This window comes from Balaenoptera musculus, chromosome 18 (genome assembly GCF_009873245.2).
Source record: "Balaenoptera musculus isolate JJ_BM4_2016_0621 chromosome 18, mBalMus1.pri.v3, whole genome shotgun sequence".
Lineage (NCBI taxonomy): Eukaryota > Metazoa > Chordata > Mammalia > Artiodactyla > Balaenopteridae > Balaenoptera > Balaenoptera musculus.
Genome location: NC_045802.1, coordinates 18,359,917 through 18,383,701, shown reverse-complemented (window position 1 = coordinate 18,383,701; position 23,785 = coordinate 18,359,917). Strand labels below are relative to the sequence as shown.

At 43.2% G+C, this 23,785-nt stretch overlaps 1 protein-coding gene and 1 non-coding gene across 10 annotated transcripts in view; one reads left to right on the top strand and one right to left on the bottom strand.

Moving 5' to 3' along the window:
• RCBTB1 (RCC1 and BTB domain containing protein 1) overlaps positions 1–22,322 on the bottom strand; it is a 50,478-nt gene extending 28,156 nt beyond the window's left edge. Inside the window, exons 1-5 of one of the 9 annotated variants that reach the window (XM_036831249.1) lie at positions 22,192–22,303; positions 21,550–21,654; positions 6,817–6,892; positions 6,532–6,701; positions 5,607–5,757 (exon numbers count right to left, since the gene is read on the bottom strand). In XM_036831249.1, the coding sequence (XP_036687144.1) occupies positions 5,607–5,757; positions 6,532–6,657 (277 nt within the window). In that variant the 5' untranslated portion in view covers positions 6,658–6,701; positions 6,817–6,892; positions 21,550–21,654; positions 22,192–22,303. Of the gene's footprint in view, positions 1–5,606; positions 5,758–6,531; positions 6,702–6,816; positions 6,893–21,549; positions 21,655–22,191 lie in introns of those variants that run through there. The other 8 variants (XM_036831250.1, XM_036831252.1, XM_036831254.1 and 5 more) reach the window with 8 other exon arrangements.
• LOC118884468 lies at positions 2,883–2,991 on the top strand. Its single transcript, XR_005017301.1, has one exon. It is a non-coding gene; the product is annotated as a U6 spliceosomal RNA (small nuclear RNA).
• Positions 22,323–23,785: the final 1,463 nt, after the last annotated feature.

Here is a 23,785-nt window from a genome sequence, read left to right as displayed (position 1 = left end):
CTCAGGCCGGTTTTACTGGGCGCTAGATGGGAACCACTAGAACTGCCTGAGCCCGCACAGGTGCTTGACTTAAATACAGAACACCTCGTGGACAGAAAGAGCTCACCATTTTAATTAAAGCTGGAACACTGGTACCAATGCACTCACCATACGGTAGCCCTGTGAGGCCTGGGGAAAAGGCAGGTGGCTCCTGGGGGCTAACAGTAGGCTATGGAGGTGTAAATAAAGTTGTGCCGCCTACAGCCTCAGCGGTTCCGGACGTGGCTTCAGCCTCAAAGAAGATGCAGCAGGCCAGCAGAAGCTGGAACCCAGGGACTAACCTTGCACATGCTTCCTTCTCAATCTCAGAAAAAAGCCAGCAGCAGTTTGCCTTCATTGGGAAGGATCCCAGTTTACTTATACCGTGTCGTCACGGGGTTATCTGAACTCACAGGCTTACTGTCACAATTTGGTCAGAAGGGATCTGGACTTGACACAGGTCTCAAGTACAATCATACACTATATTGATGACATTATGATAATGTCGGAAACTGAAAAGCAGGCAAGGAGTGATCTGAATGCCATGGTGACACACATGCCCCACTGGGGCTGGTTAATAAATCCCACAAAGGTCCCAGGGCCTGCCCAAACATTAAAATTCTTAGGAATAACCTGCCGAAGCCACGAAGAACGTTCCACAAGAGACTGAACTAAACTGCTGTCGCTACCCACCCCTAGGACCAAAGAAGCAGCAGCAAGCCAGCATTTGGGTGGTTTATCTGGCATTTGGAGAATACATATTCCACATCTGGAAACAATGCTAGCTCCCACCTATAAGATTACCCGAAAGACAGCTGTATCTGAGTGGGGACCTGCGCAAGAGCAGCCCGGGTCTGAATTAGCAGAGGGCGGCAGCTCTCCCAATGCTCATGGGGCTTTACAGCGCCATCAGATATGATTCTGAGGATATCTGCCACCTGCACTCTGCAACAGGAGCTTATGGCAAACCCAGGAGCACCTCCCGGCAGTGACCACTGGGATTTTAGACCAGAAAATTCCCAGATGCTGCTGTCTGGTACACACCATTTGAGAAAATTAGTAGCCTGGGCATTAATTGAGACTGCCTCAATGATTGAAGGACATAAAATAATCATGAGACCTGAGATGCCCATAACATCTTGGGTGGTGTCGGAGAAGCCCTCTAATAAGAAAGGCAGTGCCCCGAAGAGTTTCATAATAAAACAGAAATGGTTTACAGGGCAGCGTGCTGCTGGGGGAATGCGGGCAGGCGTGAGCAGGGAGCCTCTTTTCATCTAGGACCAACTTTGGAGCTGCCTGAGGAGCTGCTGGAACCCACTGCCTTGTGGACATGCCCTGTGAAGCTCTAACTGAACAACAAAGAGCCGCTTGCTTTACAGACACAGTTCCAAGGTGAATGGACAATATCCCATTTGGAGAGTGCCCACATTAAGACCAGTGGATGGCAAGACTGACTGAAGGAGTCAAGAATAAATCAGTGCAGTGGGCTGAACGGCAGGCTGTTTTCCGAGCAGTGATGGAAGAATTAAGCAATGGTAAAAACCCGTATGTTTGGGTCTTTACCAACTCATGGGCTATAGCCAATAGCCTGGCTGTATGGTCAGGTAGATGAGCAATGGAAACTAGACTGTTAAAGGGATGCCCACATGGGGCATGGCCCTATGGAATTACTCTGGGAATTTAAGAGGCACGTTAAAGTAGGACATGTTGACGCCCATCACAAGCAGGTGACTGGGACCACCAAGTGGACCATTTGGTGCACTCCCTTGAGGCGGCCACCTGGGCCCATGGAATGAATGGGACGGTGGGGCTGCAGCAGTGCAGAGGTGGGTTGAATCTAGACATATTTCTCTTACACCTTGAGAGGCACAAAATGCCAACAAGAACCATTCTGTCAACAAGAGAGCCAGGGACTGCAGATGGCTATGGGGAAAACTCCCCAGGGGGCGGGGGGGGAAGGCCCTGCACAGAGCTAGCAAGGGGATTACACTGGAGCAATGCCAGTAGCCTCAGGAGCTATAAATGGGGTCCTAACAGGAAGAGATCCTTTACTCTGGACTGAGCTTTGCATACCAGGTAGTAGAGGCAAATGCTCAAAATAGTGTTAAAGGATTGGAACAGAAAATACTGTACCTTTTTTTTCCTTTTTGCTCAGACAAATCACTGATTAATGGCATGGGTAAAATAAAGGCATTTTAAGACAGTGTCTCAAAGATTTCTCTCACACCTGCTTCCTTGGGAAGCTACTAGAGATGTGTTTCACCCAAATGAGGGTATAATCCAAGGAGGAAGACACAGGACACAAAAAATAGGGGATCCAGAAAGGACAAAGGATCCAGAAAGGACAAAGGATCCAGAAAGAACAAAGAAGGGACATCCGAGGATGACGGTGAAATGAAGTTTTAGGCCAACGACTGTGCAACAGCCTAGAGTGACCAGTCCAGGCTGGAGTACGGGGACAGAACACTCCGGAGAGGTACTGATATGCTCAGAGGTGCCCAGAAGCAATACTGTGCTATAGGGACTTCCCTGGTGGCGCAGTGGTTAAGAATCCGCCTGCTAACCCAGGGGACACGGGTTCGAGCCCTGGTCTGGGAAGATCCCACATGCCGCGGAGCAACTAAGCCCGTGCGCCACAACTACTGAGCCTGCGCTCTAGAGCCCGCGCGCCACAACTACTGCAGCCCGTGCGCCTAGAGCCTGTGCTCCGCAACAAGAGAAGCCACCACGATGAGAAGCCCAGGCACTGCAACGAAGAGTAGCCCCCGCTCGCTGCAACTAGAGAAACCCCGCATGCAGCAACGAAGACCCAACACAGCCAAAAATAAAATAAATAAAATTAAAAATTAAAAAAAAAAATACTGGTGCTCGCTTCGGCAGCATATATATACTAAAATTGGAACGATACAGAGAAGATTAGTATGTCCCCTGTGCAAGGATGACACGCAAATTTGTGAAGCGTTCCATATTTTTGTAGTGAGGTGGATGGACCTGGAGTCTGTCATACAGAGTGAAGTAAGTCAGAAAGAGAAAAAAAATACCGTATGCTAACCCATATACGTGGAATTAAAAAAAAAATGGTTATGAAGAACCTAGGGGCAGGACGGGAATAAAGACGCAGACCTACTAGAGAATGGACTTGAGGACACGGGGAGGGGGAAGGGTAAGCTGGGACGAAGTGAGAGAGTGGCATGGACATATATACACTACCAAGTGTAAAACCGATAGCTAGTGGGAAGCAGCTGCATAGCACAGGGAGATCAGCTCGGTGCTTTGTGTCCACCTAGAGGGGTGGGATAGGGAGGGTGGGAGGGAGACACAAGAGGGAGGAGATATGGGGATGTATGTATATGTATAGCTGATTCACTTTGTTATAAAGCAGAAACTAACACACCATTGTAAAGCAATTATGCTCCAATAAAGATGTTAAAAAAAAAAAAAATACCGCGCTATAGAAGAGTTCCAGCATACGTTTATGACAAACAAGTAAGCCCAGGAAAACAAACAGTTGTATAAGAAAGGAGATGGCTCAGCTATAAATAATACTTATCGAGTCCTAGTAATGTGAACACTGAATACTGATTTAACCAAAATGGTGATATCCCTATAGTGACGCAATAAGGTGAGGGAAGGTAGGAGAAAGAGCTAAATTCTATCTGCTGTTACAAAAAGTCAAAGGATAGTATCTAAAATTAAAAAATTCAGAAATAGCAGTATAAGCATGTTAATTTAAAAATATGAGACTAAATACCAGGAAAAAACACCTGAAGGAGTTAAAAAGTAATTCCACCTGAAGAGCAGTTTCTAAGAGTAAGGAGGAGTGAGGCAGAGTCCTGTTTTCTACTAAAATCCATACACTATTTGATGGTTTAAAGTGTTAAATTGTTTTTAAACTATGTGACTATTTGTAATACTTATAAAATACACACAAATATATGTATCAAACATACATTAAACATCCTATACATCATGTATCATATGTATGTTGTATTAAATGTATTATAACAATCAAAACTGAATTAAAAACAAAAAGAAGACTATTCCCACAAGAAAACCAGTTATTTATATTTGTGTTTTATGTTTATTTATATCTTAATTGTAACATTCAAGATAGTTAAAACTGTAGGATCTGGACTCTGAAAATAATTCCAGAAGTTATAGTTTCCCAAGGTCAACACTTTGAAGAAAACCAAGAATCCGAATGCATATGTTTCAGTATGTTTGCTCCAAAAAAACCGCTTCAGTATTTTATGGTCAGAAATTAATGCCTCATTAAAATTAACATGTGTTAGGAAAACATTAAATCATCAGGTCACAATGGATGACAAGCTGAACCAGTCAGCAAAGAAGCAACTGCTTGAAAGAGCCCGTGTGATGCCAGAAGGCATGATTACACAATGCAGAGGCAAGATAATCACCTCATTATACTCCACACCAGTTACACTCTTACCAGACAATCATGCTCACATCTGGATCTCACAGCTTGAGAAAGATGTGGAGAACTTGGGAGTGGATTCAGATGTAAGTTAAAGGCTGTTAAAAAGCTCAATACCAAGACCCACGGTAACATCCGAGGAAGTGTTGATTCCCCAGGCTAGAGACAGAAAGGCAGAGAAGCAAATGCTCCCAAGTGCGCCCTACAGTTTACCCAACAGAAAGCTAGAGAGCAAGAACTAATGTGCCTAAAACATAAAGGGAAAAAGCTGGGTTATATATGACAGATTTTCAGAGAGCTCTGGGTGCCCACAGTACAGATAAATCACCAAGGAAGAATGCAGAGGCCCCTCTGGTGACCTTGGGGAGGCAGAGACGAAAAGAAGAATCTACCCCACATTCTTTCCATATGGCACCCACACGAATGCCAAGGAAAGAACTGAGATTTCTTGAATTCAAGATTCACACAAGGAAAACCAGTACTACCTGTGTTTTAAAAAATGTACCAAGTGGGCTTCCCTGGTGGCGCAGTGGTTAAGAATCCGCCTGCCAATGCAGGGGACACGGGTTCGAGCCCTGGTCCAGGAAGATCCCACATGCTGTGGAGCAACTAAGCCCATGCGCCACAACTACTAAGCCTGCGCTCTAGAGCCTGTGAGCCACAACTACTAAAGCCCGCGTGCCTAGAGCCCGTGCTCCCCAACAAGAGAAGCCACTGCAATGAGAAGCCCGTGCACCGCAACGAAGAGTAGCCCCCTCTCGCCGCAACTGGAGAAAGCCCGCGCACAGCAACAAAGATCCAATGCAGCCAAAAAAAAAAAAAAAAAGTACCAAGTAAAACCTGGACGTTGCCTTGCTACAACAATTCACTGAAAAATTAGGCTGAAGGACCACTTCATCTGCTATAGTTCATCTTCCACAACTTTACGTAAGTTGTCGAAAACCTCAAAAGTTTGCTTAAATTGCAAGTCATCCTATGGTTGTTCCAGAGGGAGCCTGAAGTGTTTAACTTTTACCTGTTTTGTGTACTTCTGCTCAGAAATTAAGAAACAAATCATTCAAAATCCAATATCTGATACAAACCCACTGCCCCTTAGCTTAGAATTAACTGCTCGATTTCCCACAAACAGAAGCTGGACTTATTCCCACTTTACCTTCGGTGCTGAGAAGAACATGTGGTCCACTCCCATAACTAAGGCTCTTAATCTTCTTTCCACATAAGGCTTCCAGCTTTTTGGGTACAAGTGTACTCTGGTTATCTCCAGTTCCTAGACAGTTACTGTAGTTCAGTCCAAATACAAAGACCTGGGAAACAAATAGTTCTGTCTGAGTCACTTGGCCTACAGTTACATAAAGGGTCTCTTCTCCACTCTGAATATAAGACACACTAAAACTCAGTTTGACAGCTCAGTAGCTAGGAAGAAACTGACATGGTTGTTAAGAAACATTCAGGGCTTCACTGGTGGCGCAGTGGTTAAGAATCTGCCTGCCAATGCAGGGGACACAGGTTCGATCCCTGCTCCAGGAAGATCCCACATGCTGCGGAGCAACTAAGCCTGTGCGCCACAACTACTGAGCCTGCGCTCTAGAGCCCACGAGCCACAACTACTGAAGCCCATGTGCCACAACTACTGAAGCCTGCGCACCTAGAGCCCGTGCTAGGCAACAAGAGAAGACACCGCAATGAGAAGCCCTCGCACCGCAACAAAGAGTAGCCCCGGCTCGCGGCAACTAGACAAAGCCCGCGCACAGAAACGGAAGACTCAACGCAGCCAATAAATAAATAAATATATAAATAAATAAATAATAAAAATCTATTTAAAAAAAAGAAACATTCAACCTCTGCTGACTAAAGTTTTAGAATATTTGGCTATACTATGAAACTCAAAGAGTAGTAGGGATGAGGGGTATTAAATCAAGAAACTGAAAGAAAAGACAAATTCTATCAAAGACAACCATCTTTTTGGATTTTAGGCTCTCTTTATGCCCCACTTTTCCTCAGTCTTCACATTGCACACTTTAAAGCTCAACCCCAAAATAAGCCCTAAAATTAAGCCCTGGGTTTTGAGAGACGCTTACCTCGTCATTGTCAGTAACATACAGTGCTTCGCTGGCTGAGGTGCCGAAGACACAAGCTTTCCGAATAGATGCAATTTCTTGAGGTGAGAGCAGAGTGAAGACTGGCCACTTTCCTACATCCACCATGACTCTGGTTTCAAGTAATTCCTAAAAATAAGCCGACATCTTTGCTGTAACAAACAAAGAAAATTCCAAAATAAAAAATTAAATAACCACTAAACTAAAACAAAAAAAGACAATGTTAATAAAAGGAAACAAAAGCTAATTTCAGAATAAACCACCTACTTTTGGTTAAATGGATCGCTCACTTGCTCCAGCAACGTGTCCAATCCTTCCTCTACCTTCAAACCTGTGCCTTTTCCTGTAACGGAAGGAACAACCTGCTAGAACCAACTGTCTGTCTTGCCCACTTACAAGTCAGTGCTCATCTGTCACATACGTGTTTATGTGCAACCTGACAGCAGACAATGGAGAGAAGACATGCCAACTAGATGAAACCAAGGTCTTGTCAGGTATTTTCCCCTCCAGGGTATTGAGATAAAGTTAAAGGTTACAATACTCATTTGTCTAAGGCAGTTAATTCTCAACTAGGAGTGTGTGTGTGTGTGTGTGTGTGTGTGTGTTATAAAAATCAGAATCATTATTTCTACCTTCCCACTCTCCCACTACCACCCACAGGATGCCCTGAAAGACCCTCATCCCTTGTAGAAAATCACTGCCACACTGAGCCACTGTTTAATGATAGAAATGGGACATCCCTCAGATAGCCTGGAGTGGCAAAAACATTAAGAAGCAGTAGTCTAAGATTTACTGGATGAAAACATAAAAGAAAGTATTATGTTCTATTCCTAATTTATATGACCACATATATACATGGACATTTCATTTCACACGGAGAAAAGTTATATGAACAAGGGTCAGAGAATTCACCCTCATCTTGGTGTCAGAGCTGATGACTACAGACTTCATGCAAGTAGCAATTAGCTTAAAGAGCACCCTATAAAAAGTAGAGATATATATAAATTTCCATAAAACTCTAAATTTCATCTGTTTAAGAAGTTTTACACAAAGAATCCTGGTCATAGCTTCAATTCTTCGAGAGTTAAAAAGTATTTCTAGAAAGTCCAGGGGGCTGCACAAAGCACAAAACCTATCATGCCAAGTGAGTTTCCATTCTGGCTCTCACCTCTGGAAACTGAAATAGAACCAAGCAGTTGATAAACACAACCAGGGTTTCCTAATGAGCTACATAACTCATGAAGTTCCTCCCCGCCCACCCTCTTTTCAGACCTCTAAAAATAGCCAAGCGAGCCAAGGTCTTTCTGGCCCCAGAACCTCCAACAGCACCTATAGAAGAGATCCCTGGGGCTTGGGCTTACTTAGCCAGGGCCTCAGTTTCCACCACCGAGGGAGGTTTTATCCATCAGCGCCAGCTTGGATGACAAGGATCAGATGCTTGCAATACCGCAAGGATCACAGCGCATATTCAATAATCATTAAACACCATCAGGACAGGCTGGTCCCCATCTCTGCATAGCCAGACTCCTGGACTAACATTTGAATGTTCTGAAAAGTGTGCATGAATGTGTATGTATGTGCGTCTGTGTGTGTGCGTGTGTGTGTTGGTGGGAAGAAATAAAGGACTTCGGGGAGGGTAAAAACTAATACATAAACATGTTAAAAATTTTTTGTTTCAAATGGTACAAAAGGATAGAGGAAAGTAAGTCTCCCTACCATCCCTCCCCAACCCTCTCCTCAAAGGAAACCACTGAAACAACTGATTCTAATTCCTTCCACAGACAGTGTAGACTTACATAGCATTATATGAGTGTGTGGAAGCTTCCCCCCCGCCACTTAACAGTACATCTTTGAAATCATTCCTATTAGCACATATAAGAATTACTTCATTTCTTTTCAATGGTTCTACAGAGCATTCCATTACATCGATTTAACAGCTTACCTGTTTCTACTGGGAGACATTTAAGTCACTTCCAGTCTGTTGCTAACATGAACAATACTGAAACTACTGTTTGCATACATTATATACATGTCTTTTTAATATATGTTTCTAAGACAAATTCCTAAAAATGGAATTGCAGGGTCCAAGTCTAATAGCTGTTTTACCTTTAATAGCTATTTCAAATTGTCCTCTGCTAAAGTAGTACCAATGCATAAAAGAACCATCCATGTTGGCAGCCCCTTTCACCTGCATCCTTGCTCATGGTGTATTATCACGGTGTCTCAGTTTTGTTTAAAACTTTAATTTCTCTTATGATGAGTGAGGTTGGGATAATTATTTTAAAAATAATCACAGTCATAGCAACAATAACACTTGTTGAGTATTATGTGCCAAGCACTGTTCCAAGTACCTTATATTTATTAATTCATTTAATCCTCACTTTATACACAAGGAAATGGAGGTAAAGAGACTTTAAGAGTTTGCTCAAACTAGTAAGTGGCAGATTCCAGACCTGAAGCCATGCCACCCGAAGCCAGCATGTGTACCCTTCACCTCTCGGTCTCATGTGATTAATAAGAGTCCAGGTGCCATTCTTTTACATAAAGTCCCTATTTTTCCTACTGGACTGTCATTCTTTTCTTTGTTCTTGATTTATAAATGTTCTTTGTATGGTAAGAAGATTGTCTCAAATGCTTTTAGAAGTAATAGAAAAGATACCCCCCAGGGCTTCCCTGGTGGTGCAGTGGTTAAGAATCTGCCTGCCAATACAGGGGACATGGGTTCGAGCCCTGGTCTGAGAAGATCCCACATGCTGCAGAGCAACTAAGCCCGTGCACCACAACTATTGAGCCTGCGCTCTAGAGCCTGCAAGCCACAACTACTGAGCCTGCAGGCCACAACTACTGAAGCCCGCGGGCCTAGAGCCCGTGCTCCCCAACAAGAGAAGCCACTGCAATGAGAAGCCCATGCACCACAACAAAGAGTAGCCCCCGCTCTCCGCAACTAATGAAAGCCCGCGCGCAGCAATGAAGACCCAATGCAGCCAAAAATAAATAAATTAAATAAATTTATAAAAAAAAACAACAGAGGGGGAAAACACAAGAAATGAAACAATGTGGATATCTATAAGCAGGTAGATAAATTCCAAGAAAATCCAGATGCCTATTTTCCTAGAATATGAACTGTATCAAAGCCTGTATCAAACTGTATCAAAATTTAATATTTTATGGTAATATACAATTACATTTTAGATGGGGGGGAATAATTACATTGGCCAAAACTATGATTCACCACCTTTAAAATTACAACACAAAAGGATATTACCATTCAAAGTTATACAACTTCCTGACAGCACTACAATTATTCTGAAGTCATTAATCAGTTTACAGGCAACTCTGCCCTAAGGGTTTGGTAATCTGCTGAAAAAAAAATCAAGCTAACTTGCATAATGATGGCTTATTATTCGAACTGAGTTTACCCATTGCTAAATTACTTGAAGCATTATTTTACGAGATATTTCTCCAAACACTTGTAACTTGAGAGTCAATATAAAAGCCAAGGCATATATCTTCCATGTCCACACCCCTCATAAAATCAGAAAGCATCACCAGTAGCCCTGGCCTGGTAGAAAGGACGGAGATTGCTGAGGCCTGGGTTTTAGTTCCAGGTTTACTTTTAATCAAAAGTAACCATGATAACCTTCCTGAGCCTGAGTTTCCCAAAAAGCTGTTCTATAAAAATCTACAATTTTATGTTAAAGATGTAAGGAAGAAGCTATGTGGATTTATGAATGCATGAGAACAACAAAGGCAGTAACACTGGCCAAGTAAGTAATTTACTGCTAGCAACTCAAGAAGTTAGTAGGATTCAGCAGTAATTAACCAAGTGCCTAAAGGAAGATAATCCAATGTTTTTCCTTCCCGTGTTACTGTGCATCACAAGGGAAGATGCTAACAAAAAGCTAAACTATGTGCTTATTCCCAAGTAAAAAACAAAAACAAACCAAAACCCCACAAAAACCAAAAGTACTCTGTAAGACTGAAGTATGTTATAAAACAATATGTACTGGGGCTTCCCTGGTGGCACAGGGGTTAAGAATCTGCCTGCCAATGCAGGGGACACAGGTTCAAGCCCTGGTCTAGGAAGATCCCACATGCCGGTGGAGCAACTAAGCCCGTGCGCCACAACTACTGAGCCTGCGCTCTAGAGCCCGCGAGCCACAACTACTGAGCCCGCGTGCCACAACTACTGAAGCCCGTGCGCCTAGAGCCCGTGCTCCACAACAAGAGAAGCCACAGCAATGAGAAGCCCACACACCACAATGAAGAGTAGCCCCCGTTTGCTGCAACTGGAGAAAGCCTGCGCACAGCAACGAAGACCCTACGTAGCCAAAAATAAAATAAATATATATAAAAAATCAATATGTACTACGTGAATACAATTTTTTAAAGTATAACGTATAAAGAAAAAGGATATACACACACCAAAATGTACTTCTCTGGAGAGAATAGAGGTGATATTTTCTTTTTTGTTTAAATATAGTCCAAATTTCTGTAACACACACTTTGTGATCAAAAATAAACAAGTATTTTATTTTATTTAACATCTTTATTGGAGTATAATTGCTTTACAATGGTGTGTTAGTTTCTGCTCTATAACAAAGTGAATCAGCTATACCTATACATATATCCCCATATCCCCTCCCTCTTGCGTCTCCCTCCCACCCTCCCTATCCCACCCCTCTAGGTGGTCACAAAGCACCGAGCTGATCTCCCTGTGCTATGCGGCTGCTTCCCACTAGCTACCTATTTTACATTTGGTAGTGTATATATGTCCATGCCACTCTCTCACTTCGTCCCAGCTTACCCTTCCCCCTCCCCGTGTCCTCAAGTCCATTCTCTACGTTTGCATCTTTATTCCTGTCCTAAGTATTTTAAATGAAATTAAAGCTTATTTTAATTATGTTTACCCCCTAAGCTGTTAAAAGTTTTAAGAGGTATTCTTGCTTTCAATTCACAACCTAGGGTGGCAGAATGTTTCGGGCAAATCTGTAAAATGAGTTTTTAATATAAACTTAAATGTAGAAGGTGTGAATGTAAAAGGGTACAGCCAACATGGAAAACATTATGGAAGCTCCTCAAAAAATTAAACACAGAATTACCATTTGATCTAGCAACTCCACTTCTAGTGTATACCCAAACATTTTAAAGCAGCAACTCCAGATAGTTGTACAGCAATGTTCAAAGCAACATTATTCACAACAGCCAGAAGATGGAAAACCCAAATATCTATCAACAGATAAATGGATAAACAAAATATGGTATCTACCTACAACGGAATGTTATTCAGCCTTGAAATGAAATACTGACACACAGTACAATAGGAATGAACCTTCAAGACATTATGCTAAGTGAAATACGTCAGACACAAAAGAATAAATACTGTATGAGTCCACTTACATGAGGTACCTAGAGTAGTCAAATTCACGGAGACAGAGTAGAATGAGGTTGCCAGGGCCTGGGTGGTATGGGTTTGGGGAGTTATTATTTAATTGATACAGAATTTCAGTCAGGATGATGAGAAAGTTCTGGAGACTGAGAATGATGACACTGGCATAACTTAATGTCATTAAACTGTATACTCAGAAACGGTTAAAATGATAAATTGAATGTTATGTATATTTTACCACAACTTTTAAAAATCAAATAATGATCCCATGGGCTTTTATCAAGCCTGTATTAATAAACTCAAAGACGTATTTTTAAAAATTAAATGTAGAAGTTTCAGACCTAAAAAATAATTCTGGAAAAGTATAATCATAATTCTGTCTTGGGAAGGCAAGCTCAAATTAGGGAAATTCTGAATGGAACATTTCTAAAAGAAATATCACCTTCTTAGAACTTTCCAGAACTTACAGCAATTCAAACTAGATCAAACTAATTGCCACAATGAACAGGTCCTTCCAGGGCTTGATTGATAATCATAAAAATGAGTTGTAATTAGCATGTCAGTTATGTTAAATAGTTACTTGTGAAGTTCAATGAGATAGTGATTTTTTTGCAACATTATTTTTATCCATTTTATTTAGGAAATACTTTCTCATAAATAGCACTGATATGTTCAGACTGAATTATCACTCGTGCATTAATATGTGAATCAATGATTTTTTGCTGTATGGAGATAAAGCAAGGACAGAAGAACAGAAAAGAGAAATGGAAGCAGAGATTGGAAAAGAGTTTAATGCTCTCAAAGGATAATATGCCAACCCACTTGGATCTCCTTATTTTCTTTGGCACTTGAAAATACATCCTGTGTTCCCAAATACTGACTCTGGGTCCGTTAGTACTACAGATCTATATCCCATTCCCTGGGATGGCTTTTCCTAGCTACTGGCACCGTCCCTCAGAGAGCTGGTGGCATGGGGAAGAAAAGGTTATTTCATTTTACACTCTGAAAGCAAATGCAATCAAGAGGACAAACACAGACCTTCCAATTTTAGAGATCTAAATCTAGAACTGGAAGACTGAAGGAGTAATGTAGCAGCCAATCTTTTGATCTCTCCAAGAGCACATCTGTTATCCCTTCCCCTAAGATAACCAAGTGTTAAGAGAGGGTGAGGGGAAGGCTTTGTTTTACTGATCCAGCAAAAATATATTTGAATATGTCTCGAGTTTAAAAAAACAACAGGAAATAAAGAAAATAATATAGGAAAACTTTGTTTTTGATGAAATAATGGTCTCAATACTAAACAATACCAGAAATTTAGGGTCGCCTTGTAAGCCAGCACGTGGCTTCCACAAAGACCTCGACCCCCAAATTCTAACCAGATGTATTTGGCGCAAAGGAGACTGATGTTACTGATGAGACTTTACACCTCCCAACCCATCTTCTGCTGACCTAAGAGCTTGCTAAGGAAAAGAGGTCAAAACAGAGTGAACAACCCAGAACTGGTTAGCCCCTGAGATTCTGACTCCTTTTCTGGTGTCATCCTTCGGGCATGAAGTGAACTTGTATCATTCTTTATCTTGGAAGCTGATATCCTCACGGGAAACAGGAAGGACTCTGAATGTTGGGACAATCCATTTAAAATGGCCTGTACGTTCCTCAGCATACAAGCCATAGCCAGGTTTAGACTATTTGAAACAGCAATGTCAAATATGAAAAATGATTTTTTAATTGCAAAAAACTTTAATTAAATTAAAGCACTTACACATAAACCGAAGATTCCTAATAGAGGTTTCTCTATTTTCATAAACTGGATGGGTGATGATTTTACTTATCAGTTTAGTTGCTAACCCACCTTACAAAAGGAATTTATTTATAGTTTATGAGCTACTGGTAAAGTCTAAGATGCCTTGCCAAAAAAAAACTCTACCGTTATGATAATGTGAACAAAATGATGGTATATATTAATTCTTCTGACAATGACCCCATATACAATAATGCTGGGGGAAATCATAAAGCAATACAATCATGGCCCCTGCCTCTGAGGAACTTCAGGACTAACAGAAAGTCAATCCTAGTAAGTGGAAACCTAGAATGAAAATGCAAGTGAAATAACTAAGCAAGCAATGAGATGCAACATGCAAACATATAGCCCACGTGATACATGCAAATGGAAAAAAATTATGTGCACAACAATTACTATATAAAAATTATGTCTCCCAGAAAACTGTTACATGCAATCCCAGAAGTCAAATTCTCAGTATTGTAAGCATACGACAAAATGTAAGCATTTCCTCAGTGAAGATCATCCAGGTTTCCTGCAGGAACAAGTGTTTTTTCATAGCCTTCTTCCTTTTTCACCAACAGAAGTTCCCATTTGAAGACAAAAGATTTAAGGGTGTGGCCATCTTTCCCTATTTTTGAGTACATTATATTTCAAATCTAAGAAAACTTTCAAATAGAGGAAACAGGAATAGGGTTTGGGGTAAACTTCTGGGGCACAACTTTACAACTCATTACGTCATATATCCACGCTACAGCAAAAGCAATTCAAAAAACCTCTCAAGTTACAGAAGAGCCACATGTTACTCATAGCATTTTCTTCCATACCTATTCTGATGAGCTTTTTGAGACTGAGCAGATGCTACAATTCTGATTTGGACACCAAATGTATTTCCCAGGTCCAGACAAGCCTCTGAAAGAATCAGCCTAAAAGTCTTTTAAATAAAAATACACTTTAAAACTATTTCACCTATTCTCTGGTATAACTACATAAAAGGAGCAAAGTTTCAGAGATCTGCTGAGACACTGATGCTGTTACAGGTAGAACAGCTGTCATCCACTTCTCTTTTCTGCAATATTACTGTATTGAAAGAATGAAAACGAAAGAATGTCCTGAATACTTGACATATTCCACAAAGACTAAGGGACTCTAAGAATGCAGCATTCTCCAGAGGAGTTTCTGCCGTCCTTCATAAAGATGCAGCTGTACAGGTGACAAGGTAACCCTCCTAGTTTCATTTAAAGACCACATGCTGCTGTCTTAGAATTTCCTAACACTCACTGTGATTCCCCTTTGCCTCATCAGTTTCCTTCAAATTCATCACTCATTTAAGAAGACAACTGTCACCTCCCAACCACCAACAGGTTACTTAACTCGAAGCACAATTTGCAATAATGGCCTCAGGAAGCAATTCTTAAGCCCCATCATCCAAGAGCCTGCTTTCATTTCACTGCACAGAAGCTTTAGGCAATTCTACTAAGTTGGGAATCTGACCGCTCATTGTAAGTGAAGAAAGAATTTTACTGAAGCCAAGTGTTCCGGTTAGCAAAGCAAACAACCCAAGTGGCAACAGCATTAGCAACAAAAAAGAATAACATTCAGGGTTGTGAAGCTGACTATCCTGCTTTTACAAAACATTTTTATTTTCAAAAGGAAACCAGAAAAGAAACCTCCATGATTACAAATAATTTTCTTCTATGGTTTTGTGGTTTTTTTGCACCAAACATACAGACTTTGCAAAATAGACTACATAAAAATAGATGGGTCAACAATTAAAGAAATGGATAGAACACAATAATAGTTCATTTTATTTTCCTAATAAGTCCAAGGCTGGAATGGAGGGGCCCAAGTTCAAACTTATTTATGGTATCGTGAACCTCTCCTACGGGGACATCTTTGAAGTGATTTCATCTACTAGTCTCTGCTGCATGAAAAGTATCAACTGTGCCCTGTAATGGCCTAAAGGCAAACTAAAATTCCAGCAATAGACAGGCAGAACCACACTATATTCACTCCGTAAATGTTTACTGAAAGTCCTCTAGGTAAACATGACACACAGCCAACATCACCCCCAGCAGAACTTCCATGTGGTCAGGGGGGTCTAGGCACATAAACAGATGCTCACCACAGTGTGGCCATGCTCTGACCGGGAGGTTCGGATGCTACTCAATCACCAGAATCGGGAAGTGTCAAGTACCTGAAGAGAAGGCAGGCACCTGGAACAGTGACCATATATGCCAGGTGAAAGTCTGGTGGAGGAACTGAAAGAAATTCAGCACAGTTGTAGCCAAAAAGCTTAGACTATCCAAAGAGCAACACGTAACCACTGAAGGATCTTAAGCAGGGACGTGGCGTGATCAGGTGTATGTCTGTGAAAGATACTTTGGCAGAATATAGAGACTAGATGGGGGTGATGGGGGAGACATACTCAGAGCCTAAGGTGGCTGCAGTAACCAGGAAAGAAAGCATGGAAGCCTATGCCAGGGAAACGCAAGTGGGGAAAACAGGTAGACTCAAAAGCATTCTGTAACTGACTGAGTGGGAGGAGGGAGCTGGATAAGGAAAAAGGCAGAGCCAAGGCTTACACTCAGATGCTCAGCTTAGCAGTGAGTGATCTGTAATGCCACTTACTATGGTAGAGAGAACACAGCTAGTTTCAGGGGGAGATGAGGAATTCTACTCTGGACATTTTACCTTTAGCTACCTGTGGGATATCAAAGTAGGTATGTCCAATAGATTTATAAAGCTGAAGATCAAGAACGATCTGTATAGATATATACATATATGTATAACCAATCACTCTGCTGTACACCTGAAACTAACACAATATTTGTAAATCAACTATACTTCAATAAAAAGAATAATAATTTTAAAAAGAAAGAGATCTGGATTGGAGATTTGGCTATTTGGCATGAGATCACTCAGGAAAAAGTGTGTGGAGTAAGAAAAGAAGACGCTCTTGGACAGAACTCAAAGGAACTCCAGCAGCAAAGGGACAAGGAGTGCTCCATAACAGAGACTGAAGGAACAGGCAGAGTAGGAAGATACAGGAGAACAGTGACACAGAAGCCTAGGGGCGTGAGCATCACACAGAGGAGGTAGTGTCAGTGTCGGACGCTGCTGAGAGGCCAAACAAGGTAAGGACGGAGAAAGGTCCACAGGATTTAACGAAAATTGCTGGTGACCTTAAGAAGAGTTTCAGTGAGGCTGTGGATGGACAAGGCCAGGCTGCGGCAAGTTGAGAGCGTGCGAAAGGTGAAGGGAAGGAAACAGTGAACGGAAAGAACTTGTTCAAGAAATTTGACTGTGAAGAGGGGCCTCCCTGGGGGTGCAGTGGTTGGGAGTCCGCCTGCCAATGCAGGGGACACGGGTTTGAGCCCTGGTCCGGGAAGATCCCACATGCCGCGGAGCAACTAAGCCCGTGCGCCACAACTACTGAGCCTGCGCTCTAGAGCCCACGAGCCACAACTACTGAGCCCGCGTGCCACAACTATTGAGCCCGCGTGCCTATGGCCCGTGCCCCGCAGCGGGAGAGGTCACCGCAATGAGAGGCCCATGCACCACGGCGGGGAATGGCCCCTGCTCGCCACAACTGGAGGGGGCCAGCGCGCAGCAGCGGGGACCCAACGCAGCCAAAAATAAATAAATAAAATAAATAAATTTATAAAAAAAAAAAGAAAAAGAAATTTGACTATGAAGGAAAAAGGAGAAAGAGGATAGTAACTGTAAAATGGGCTGGAGCTGAAGGACATATTTTGGATGATCTTTTTATTCCAAACATGTTAGACACCTGAAAATGTTTAAATGTTATTGGGAAGGAGTCAGTAGAAAGAGGAGAGGACATAACAAATGAGGTTTCTGAGAAAGACCAGGGAATGGGATCTGAAGCAGAGGTGTACATAAGCTATAGAAAGCGGGGGAATCTTCCATACAACACAAGAGAAGGACGGATACGAAGAAAGGGAGTTTAAAGGTTGGGGAACCAGAGGTTGGAGTTAATTTCTTTCTTTATCATTCTCTCTGCTATTGAGACTCTGCTAAAAGAGGCTGCATTTTTCAGTTCCACCAGCAATTTATGAGGGTTCCAATTTCTCCATATCCTCACCTAATTATTGTCTGTCTTTGTCATTATAATCATCCTAGTGGGTGTGAGGTGGTATGTCATTGTGGGTTTGATTTGCATTTGAGAGCATTCTCTCCTGAGGTCACCAATTCTCCCAGTGAAGGAAGATGGAAGGCTTACTGTTGAGAGCAAGATGGGAGGTAGCAACAGAAAATGGGGTGAAGCAATAAAAACAAGGGTCTGAAGTCTGAAGCAGCCACCAGGGAGGATGGGAAAGAGCACTGACCAGGGAAACCTAAAAAGATGCTAAGACAGGGTCCGGTGGGTGCTGGAGACCATAAGTCTATAAAGGCATCCATTTGATCTCCTGTGAGATTTTCTTCTCCAAGAAAAGAGGTTTTTTTGGTTTTCTGGGTTTTTTTTAAACCAAACTAACCAGAATTGGAATGGAAAGTTGCTCAGAGAACTTTTTCATTTAAAGGCAATAAGAAGTGCCCCTGAAAAATCCATCAGTTATTTTTTAAAGTCCTGCAACATATCCATTAGAAATGACAGTCTGGGGCTTCCCTGGTGGCGCAGTGGTTGAGAATCTGCCTGCCAATGCAGGGGACACGGGTTCGAGCCCTGGTCTGGGAAGATCCCACATGCCGCGGAGCAGCTGGGCCCGTGAGCCACAGCTACTGAGCCTGAGCGTCTGGAGCCTGTGCTCCGCAACAAGAGAGGCCGCGATAGTGAGAGGCCCGCACACCGCGATGAAGAGTGGCCCCCGCTTGCCGCAACTAGAGAAAGCCCTCACACAGAAACGAAGACCCAACACAGCCAAAAATAAATAAATAAATGAAAAAAAAAAAAAAAAAAAAGAAATGACAGTCTGCATAAGATTCACTCTCCTTGACCCTTGAGAGCAAAGCACCTCTCAAGACATGTGTTCACTGCAGCAGATCTTACATCTGTACTGCCAAGACTCACGACTACAATCATGGTGCTAAATTCAGCAAATGGCAAACTGCAAGGAACACCACACATCTGTCATCTCAACAACTGGCAATTCCTTTAAAACATGTCAGATAATCCTATCACCAAGTGTTAAGACTGATAATAGCAATCATATATACAAATAATAACCAAATACACAAAAGAAAATGACTTTTGACTTAACCAGTTACCTAGTACTCGACACAGCCAGTCTTCAGTTTAATCAATTCAGTAAGTACATCCCTATGTTAATATGAAGTAAAGATTTAATTCATTTAGAGATTTATCTTTAAAGCATGCCACTGCATATGCTGGCCACAATTTTGTGCTCAGGGATCCCATCTTGGAACTGACTTACCTGTGAACCAGATTTATACCCAGGGTTTGTTACCTTTTGCTGAGTAATATGCCATTCCAGAAACTCAGTGGCTTAAAACAACGGCAATTTGCTATTTCTCTCAATTCTGTGTTTTGACTGGGCTCAGCTGGGGTCACAGGCACTGGGAACTTGACTAGGGCTGAAACAGGCCTTGCTCGCATTATCTCTCTCAGGTGGGTTCTCTTTCTCCACCTAGTCTAGCCCAAGCCTCTGTACGTGCTGTTGGCCTCCAAGAGGGTAAATGCTGGAGCTGCCAGGCCTCTTAAGGACTAGGTCCAGAACTGGCACACATCACTTCCACCACGTTCTACTGGTCAAAGTAAGTCACAAGGCCAGCCTAGATTCAGAGGGAGCAGAAACAGACGGCATCTCTTGATGGGAGAAGCAGCAGTAGTGGAGGGGTGGGAGGAATTGCTGACAGTCATCTTTGGAAAACACCTCTACCACAGCTGTAAACAATATTACCGAATGCTTTACACAATACCACCTGAGTTCAGGATTGAAGCACTAGAGAGGGGATAGACCTTGTCTATTTCCAAAACTAGAACTTTTTCTTAAGCATGAAAAAGAATACCTGGGCAAAAATATTCTTTTTCCCCCATGGAAGGCTAAGCTTAGAAAAGCCATGGAATCTTTTCTGGGGTTGTGGGATAAATAGAGACCATCCTTCAGGAATGGTCTGAGTATAATCTTCCCCAGATGGGATTCATCATTTTCTGAAGTCATTTCACACCTTACAATATATTATGTATGCATGAGTATGATCTCATTTTTTAAAGTATATCTAATACTAAAAAACATAGAGGTCTCCCCAACTATTTGAATTCTTGCTATCCAAACTCTATCTAAACTCAAGAAGCAAATAGATTTGGGTAAATTCTTCAATACTCAAACTTTTGCTACTGGCTCTCCTAGGCTCAGGAATGAACTAGATTTGGATATCACAGTATCTCTTACAATCTGGAATTTCACTATCTGAACACAGCAACCCAGTAAATCTGTCTTGTAAAAAGGACTTACACACCAGGGCTTCCCTGGTGGCATAGTGGTTAAGAATCCACCTGCCAATGCAGGGGACATGGGTTCGAGCCCTGGTCCAGGAAGATCCCACATGCCGCGGAGCAACTAAGTCCGTGCGCCACAACTACTGAGCCTGCGCTCTAGAGCTCGCAAGCCACAACTACTGAAGCCCGTGCGCCTAGAGCCCGTGCTCTGCAACAAGAGAAGCCACCTCAATGAGAAGCCCGCTCACCGCAACTAGAGAAAGCCCGCGCACAGCAACAAAGACCCAACACAGCCAAAAATAAATAAATTAATTTTAAAAAGGGCTTACACCCTAAAATATTAACTTGTTATCTTTAGATGATATAAATTACATGTAATGTACATTCTTCTTTATGCTTCTGCTTGGACTCTAGATTCCCTGAGGGTCCAAACCTTGTTCCCCATGCCTTACTGTTTAATGTAGTACACACAGAAGGAACAGCATAATAATAACAATAAAGGTCTTAAAAAATAAATTAAATAAATAAAAGTCAAAAAAATTAAAAAAAATAAAGAGCGATGCTTACTCCAAAAAAAAAAAAAAATAATAAAGGTCTTTGACTTCCCTTCAGTTTCATCTTCCCCACTCTGACTTTCAGATAAAGGAGGACACTATCTCAGACTTCTCAGCTTGAACTGCTGATTATTAAGATGAAGCCAAGCTCTTGTTGGAACACAGAGGCAACGCTTTAAAATTTTTTAAAGAATTTTTTTAAAGCTACAAACTTGACAGCATTGGTTTTTATGGCTATTTGATTTCCGAAGTTCTCAGAACTTGATCATTTGGATCACACATAAAAGCCACCGTGGAAGAAATCTCTTTAGAGATTAATGTCCCCTCTTCAAGAGAAACGCTGGAGGGTAGAAAAAAAGGACCTGTCTAGAAGTATTAATAAATGGACTAGTATTTGCACCATGGATGAAAAGATATCCATTCCACAGATCAACTGCTATATTAATAGAATCTAAATATACAGTTACATATTCAACCCTGAAAGCAGTTTAAAAAGGTGAAATTCACCAGTGCTCACTTCAAATGGATACTTTCTAAAAACTAAAGCACACTATAAACTGTTGTCAGGGTTAAATCATTTTTCCATTACTTTCAGCATTATATACCTTGGTATTTTCATGTTACTAGCTCACAACGCACACCAGCTTCAGCAACTCATAGTATTTGCCTCCAAGGGCTATAATCCTCCCCCCAAAAAGAATAGGCCAAAGACAAATAAGACTATGAATCGGGGGTGGGGGGGGTTAAGTGTTATAATATTGCTTTATAAAATTGTAATCCCCAGGTGCAGAGTTCTGCAGCAGATGACTTCGGAGAGTCTCACATGCAAATAAATATAAACAAAAAGCTTACTTACGAGAGCAGACCAGAGCGTGCCTAGATGTTCATCTCAAATATAATAGAGCAGGTAGTCTACCCGAGGCAGGACAAGAAATGTCTTTTCATTCGGTTCATCGCACTCCTGGATAAAAGTCCCTATTAAGTGAAACCCCTTGGTGGACTCCGTGGTGTGGGGGAAAGGGAAACAGCGTAGAGTATGGTTTGTGACATTCGGAGTTGAGGAAGAGATGCTAAGATCTTGGGAAGGGCCGAGGGAAGACCGGGAGAGTCGGAGGCGAGGGCTCCTCTCACGCAAACAGCGTCGAGAGCAGAGACAGACCAGCTACGAGCAAAACCGCGTCCCTGAAGCTCAAATAAGAGAGGGAGCAGGGAAAACTTTCCCGACCTTCTCCCAACCCTGTCCCCCCTCCTCCTCGGAAGAAACGCTAGCAAAGGCGCTAACGGTGCGGAGCCGGCCGCCCCATCACCCGCCCGGATGCAGCGCCCGGCGGCCGGGGGGCCGGGGGGCCCGGGAGACCCGGGCCGGAGGGCGGGAGGGAGGGCGCAGGAGTAACGGGGCGCGCCGGCCAGGCCCGCGGGGAAGGGGGAGCAAGGAGAAGGCAGGGGCGAAAGGGGCCTCCGCGAGCTCGGGCCCGCGCCCCCCCTTCCCCACGGCTACCTGGGAGGCCAGCCGCGGCCGCGCGCCGTCCATGCAGGCCCAGCAGCCGGGAGCGCCGCGAGGACCTAGGAAGCGTCGCGGGCCGGAGACTCCCCTGCGAGTGGCGGGCGAAAGGGCGGAGCTGGAGAGTGGGCTGGGGGCCGGGCCGCCGGGTCACGTGGTCCGGGCCGCCTCACGTGATGCCGCAGCCCAGCTCGCCCGGCCAGCCCCAGGCAAATCCGCTCGCCGGGCAGGCTGGGATCCTGTAGTCTCTCGGCCCTGGGCCCGCGGGCACGGGACTCCTCAAGAAGCCGATTGGCCGTCCGAATCCGCCCCCAGGCTCTGCGGAGAGTCGCGGTCGCGCTCGGTGGCTGCCGAGATTCAAAGGCTTTTGTCTCTCAGGGAACCAGGGACGCGCGAGGGGCGGGCTCCTGCCGCCCTCCCTGGATGATTGGCCGTGGGGAGGGCCGTCCAGCCACCCCAAAGGGACCTAGGAAGGACATGCAATTGGAAACTCCTCTCCCTGCTCCATAGCGCGCCCTACCCACGTGGGCATTACTGGGTTGGTGCTTGCAGGGAACAAAGGGCCTCGGAAAAGAGACTCGTTTTACTCCAGAGACGCCCCCACCATCCCATTTATCTACCGGTCGAAAAGCCCCTAAGGCCTGGGGATAGAGAATGTGGCAACTGAACCAAGATCAGAAGGAAGGAGGGAGTGAGGCACAGGGCCCAGGTAATGGAAGGAAGGCAGCACTACCTCGGGGAAGCAGGCTGTCAAGATTGGAAGGGACCTAAGACAGCAAAAGACCCATTTTTTTTCTTGTTATAAATGAGTAAACTGAGGCTGGGAGTGGAGACGCGTCCTGCTGCTTCATGCAGCCTAACATCTATTGAGACCACAGTCATCTTTATAAAGTACTGCACAGCTTTCTGGAAACTCCCTGGCTCTACAGTATAAAGTCCCAACTTCTTGGCATAACTTTCCAAGCAATTTTGTTTAAACTTACTTTTCCCATTTAAATAGGAAAACACAGCATTTTCTAAGCTAAAAGAAGCCTACTTTTCCTCATCTTCCAGCGCTTCTGCAACACTACTCGAGGCTCTGGCTGCAGAGAATTCCTGTTTTCCTTGACTGCTCAATTTTCTTTAGATTACTTACTTTTTCCCTGAGTTTGCTTTACTCCTCTTTATGTTTGTTCATTCTTTTGCCTCAGTCTGAAATGCCTTGAATCTGCACCTTCTCCTCCCATAAAGAAAACCAGAACCAGACAGTAGTTAAGGCAGTAAAAGCAGATTTTAGTCAAAAACTATTGCAATAGGGGAACTGAGCCCAGTTCTATACTGAGGTTTCTTTTCCCCTATTGCAATAGTTCCTGAATAAACTCTGTTCTTACTGCTTTAACCACTGTTGAGCCCTTGTTATCTTTAACAACACGCCAAGGTACACATCAGTCTCCTACTCATCTTTCAAAATCCAGGTAAAATACCACCTACTCTTGTCTTCCTACCCTACATCCTCCTCCTGATTCAACAGCATCGGCAACTGAAGTTCATTCAGATGGTGTCAGATGTAACTCCTTCCCTGATTTCCAGGACCCTGTACATATTCTGATAC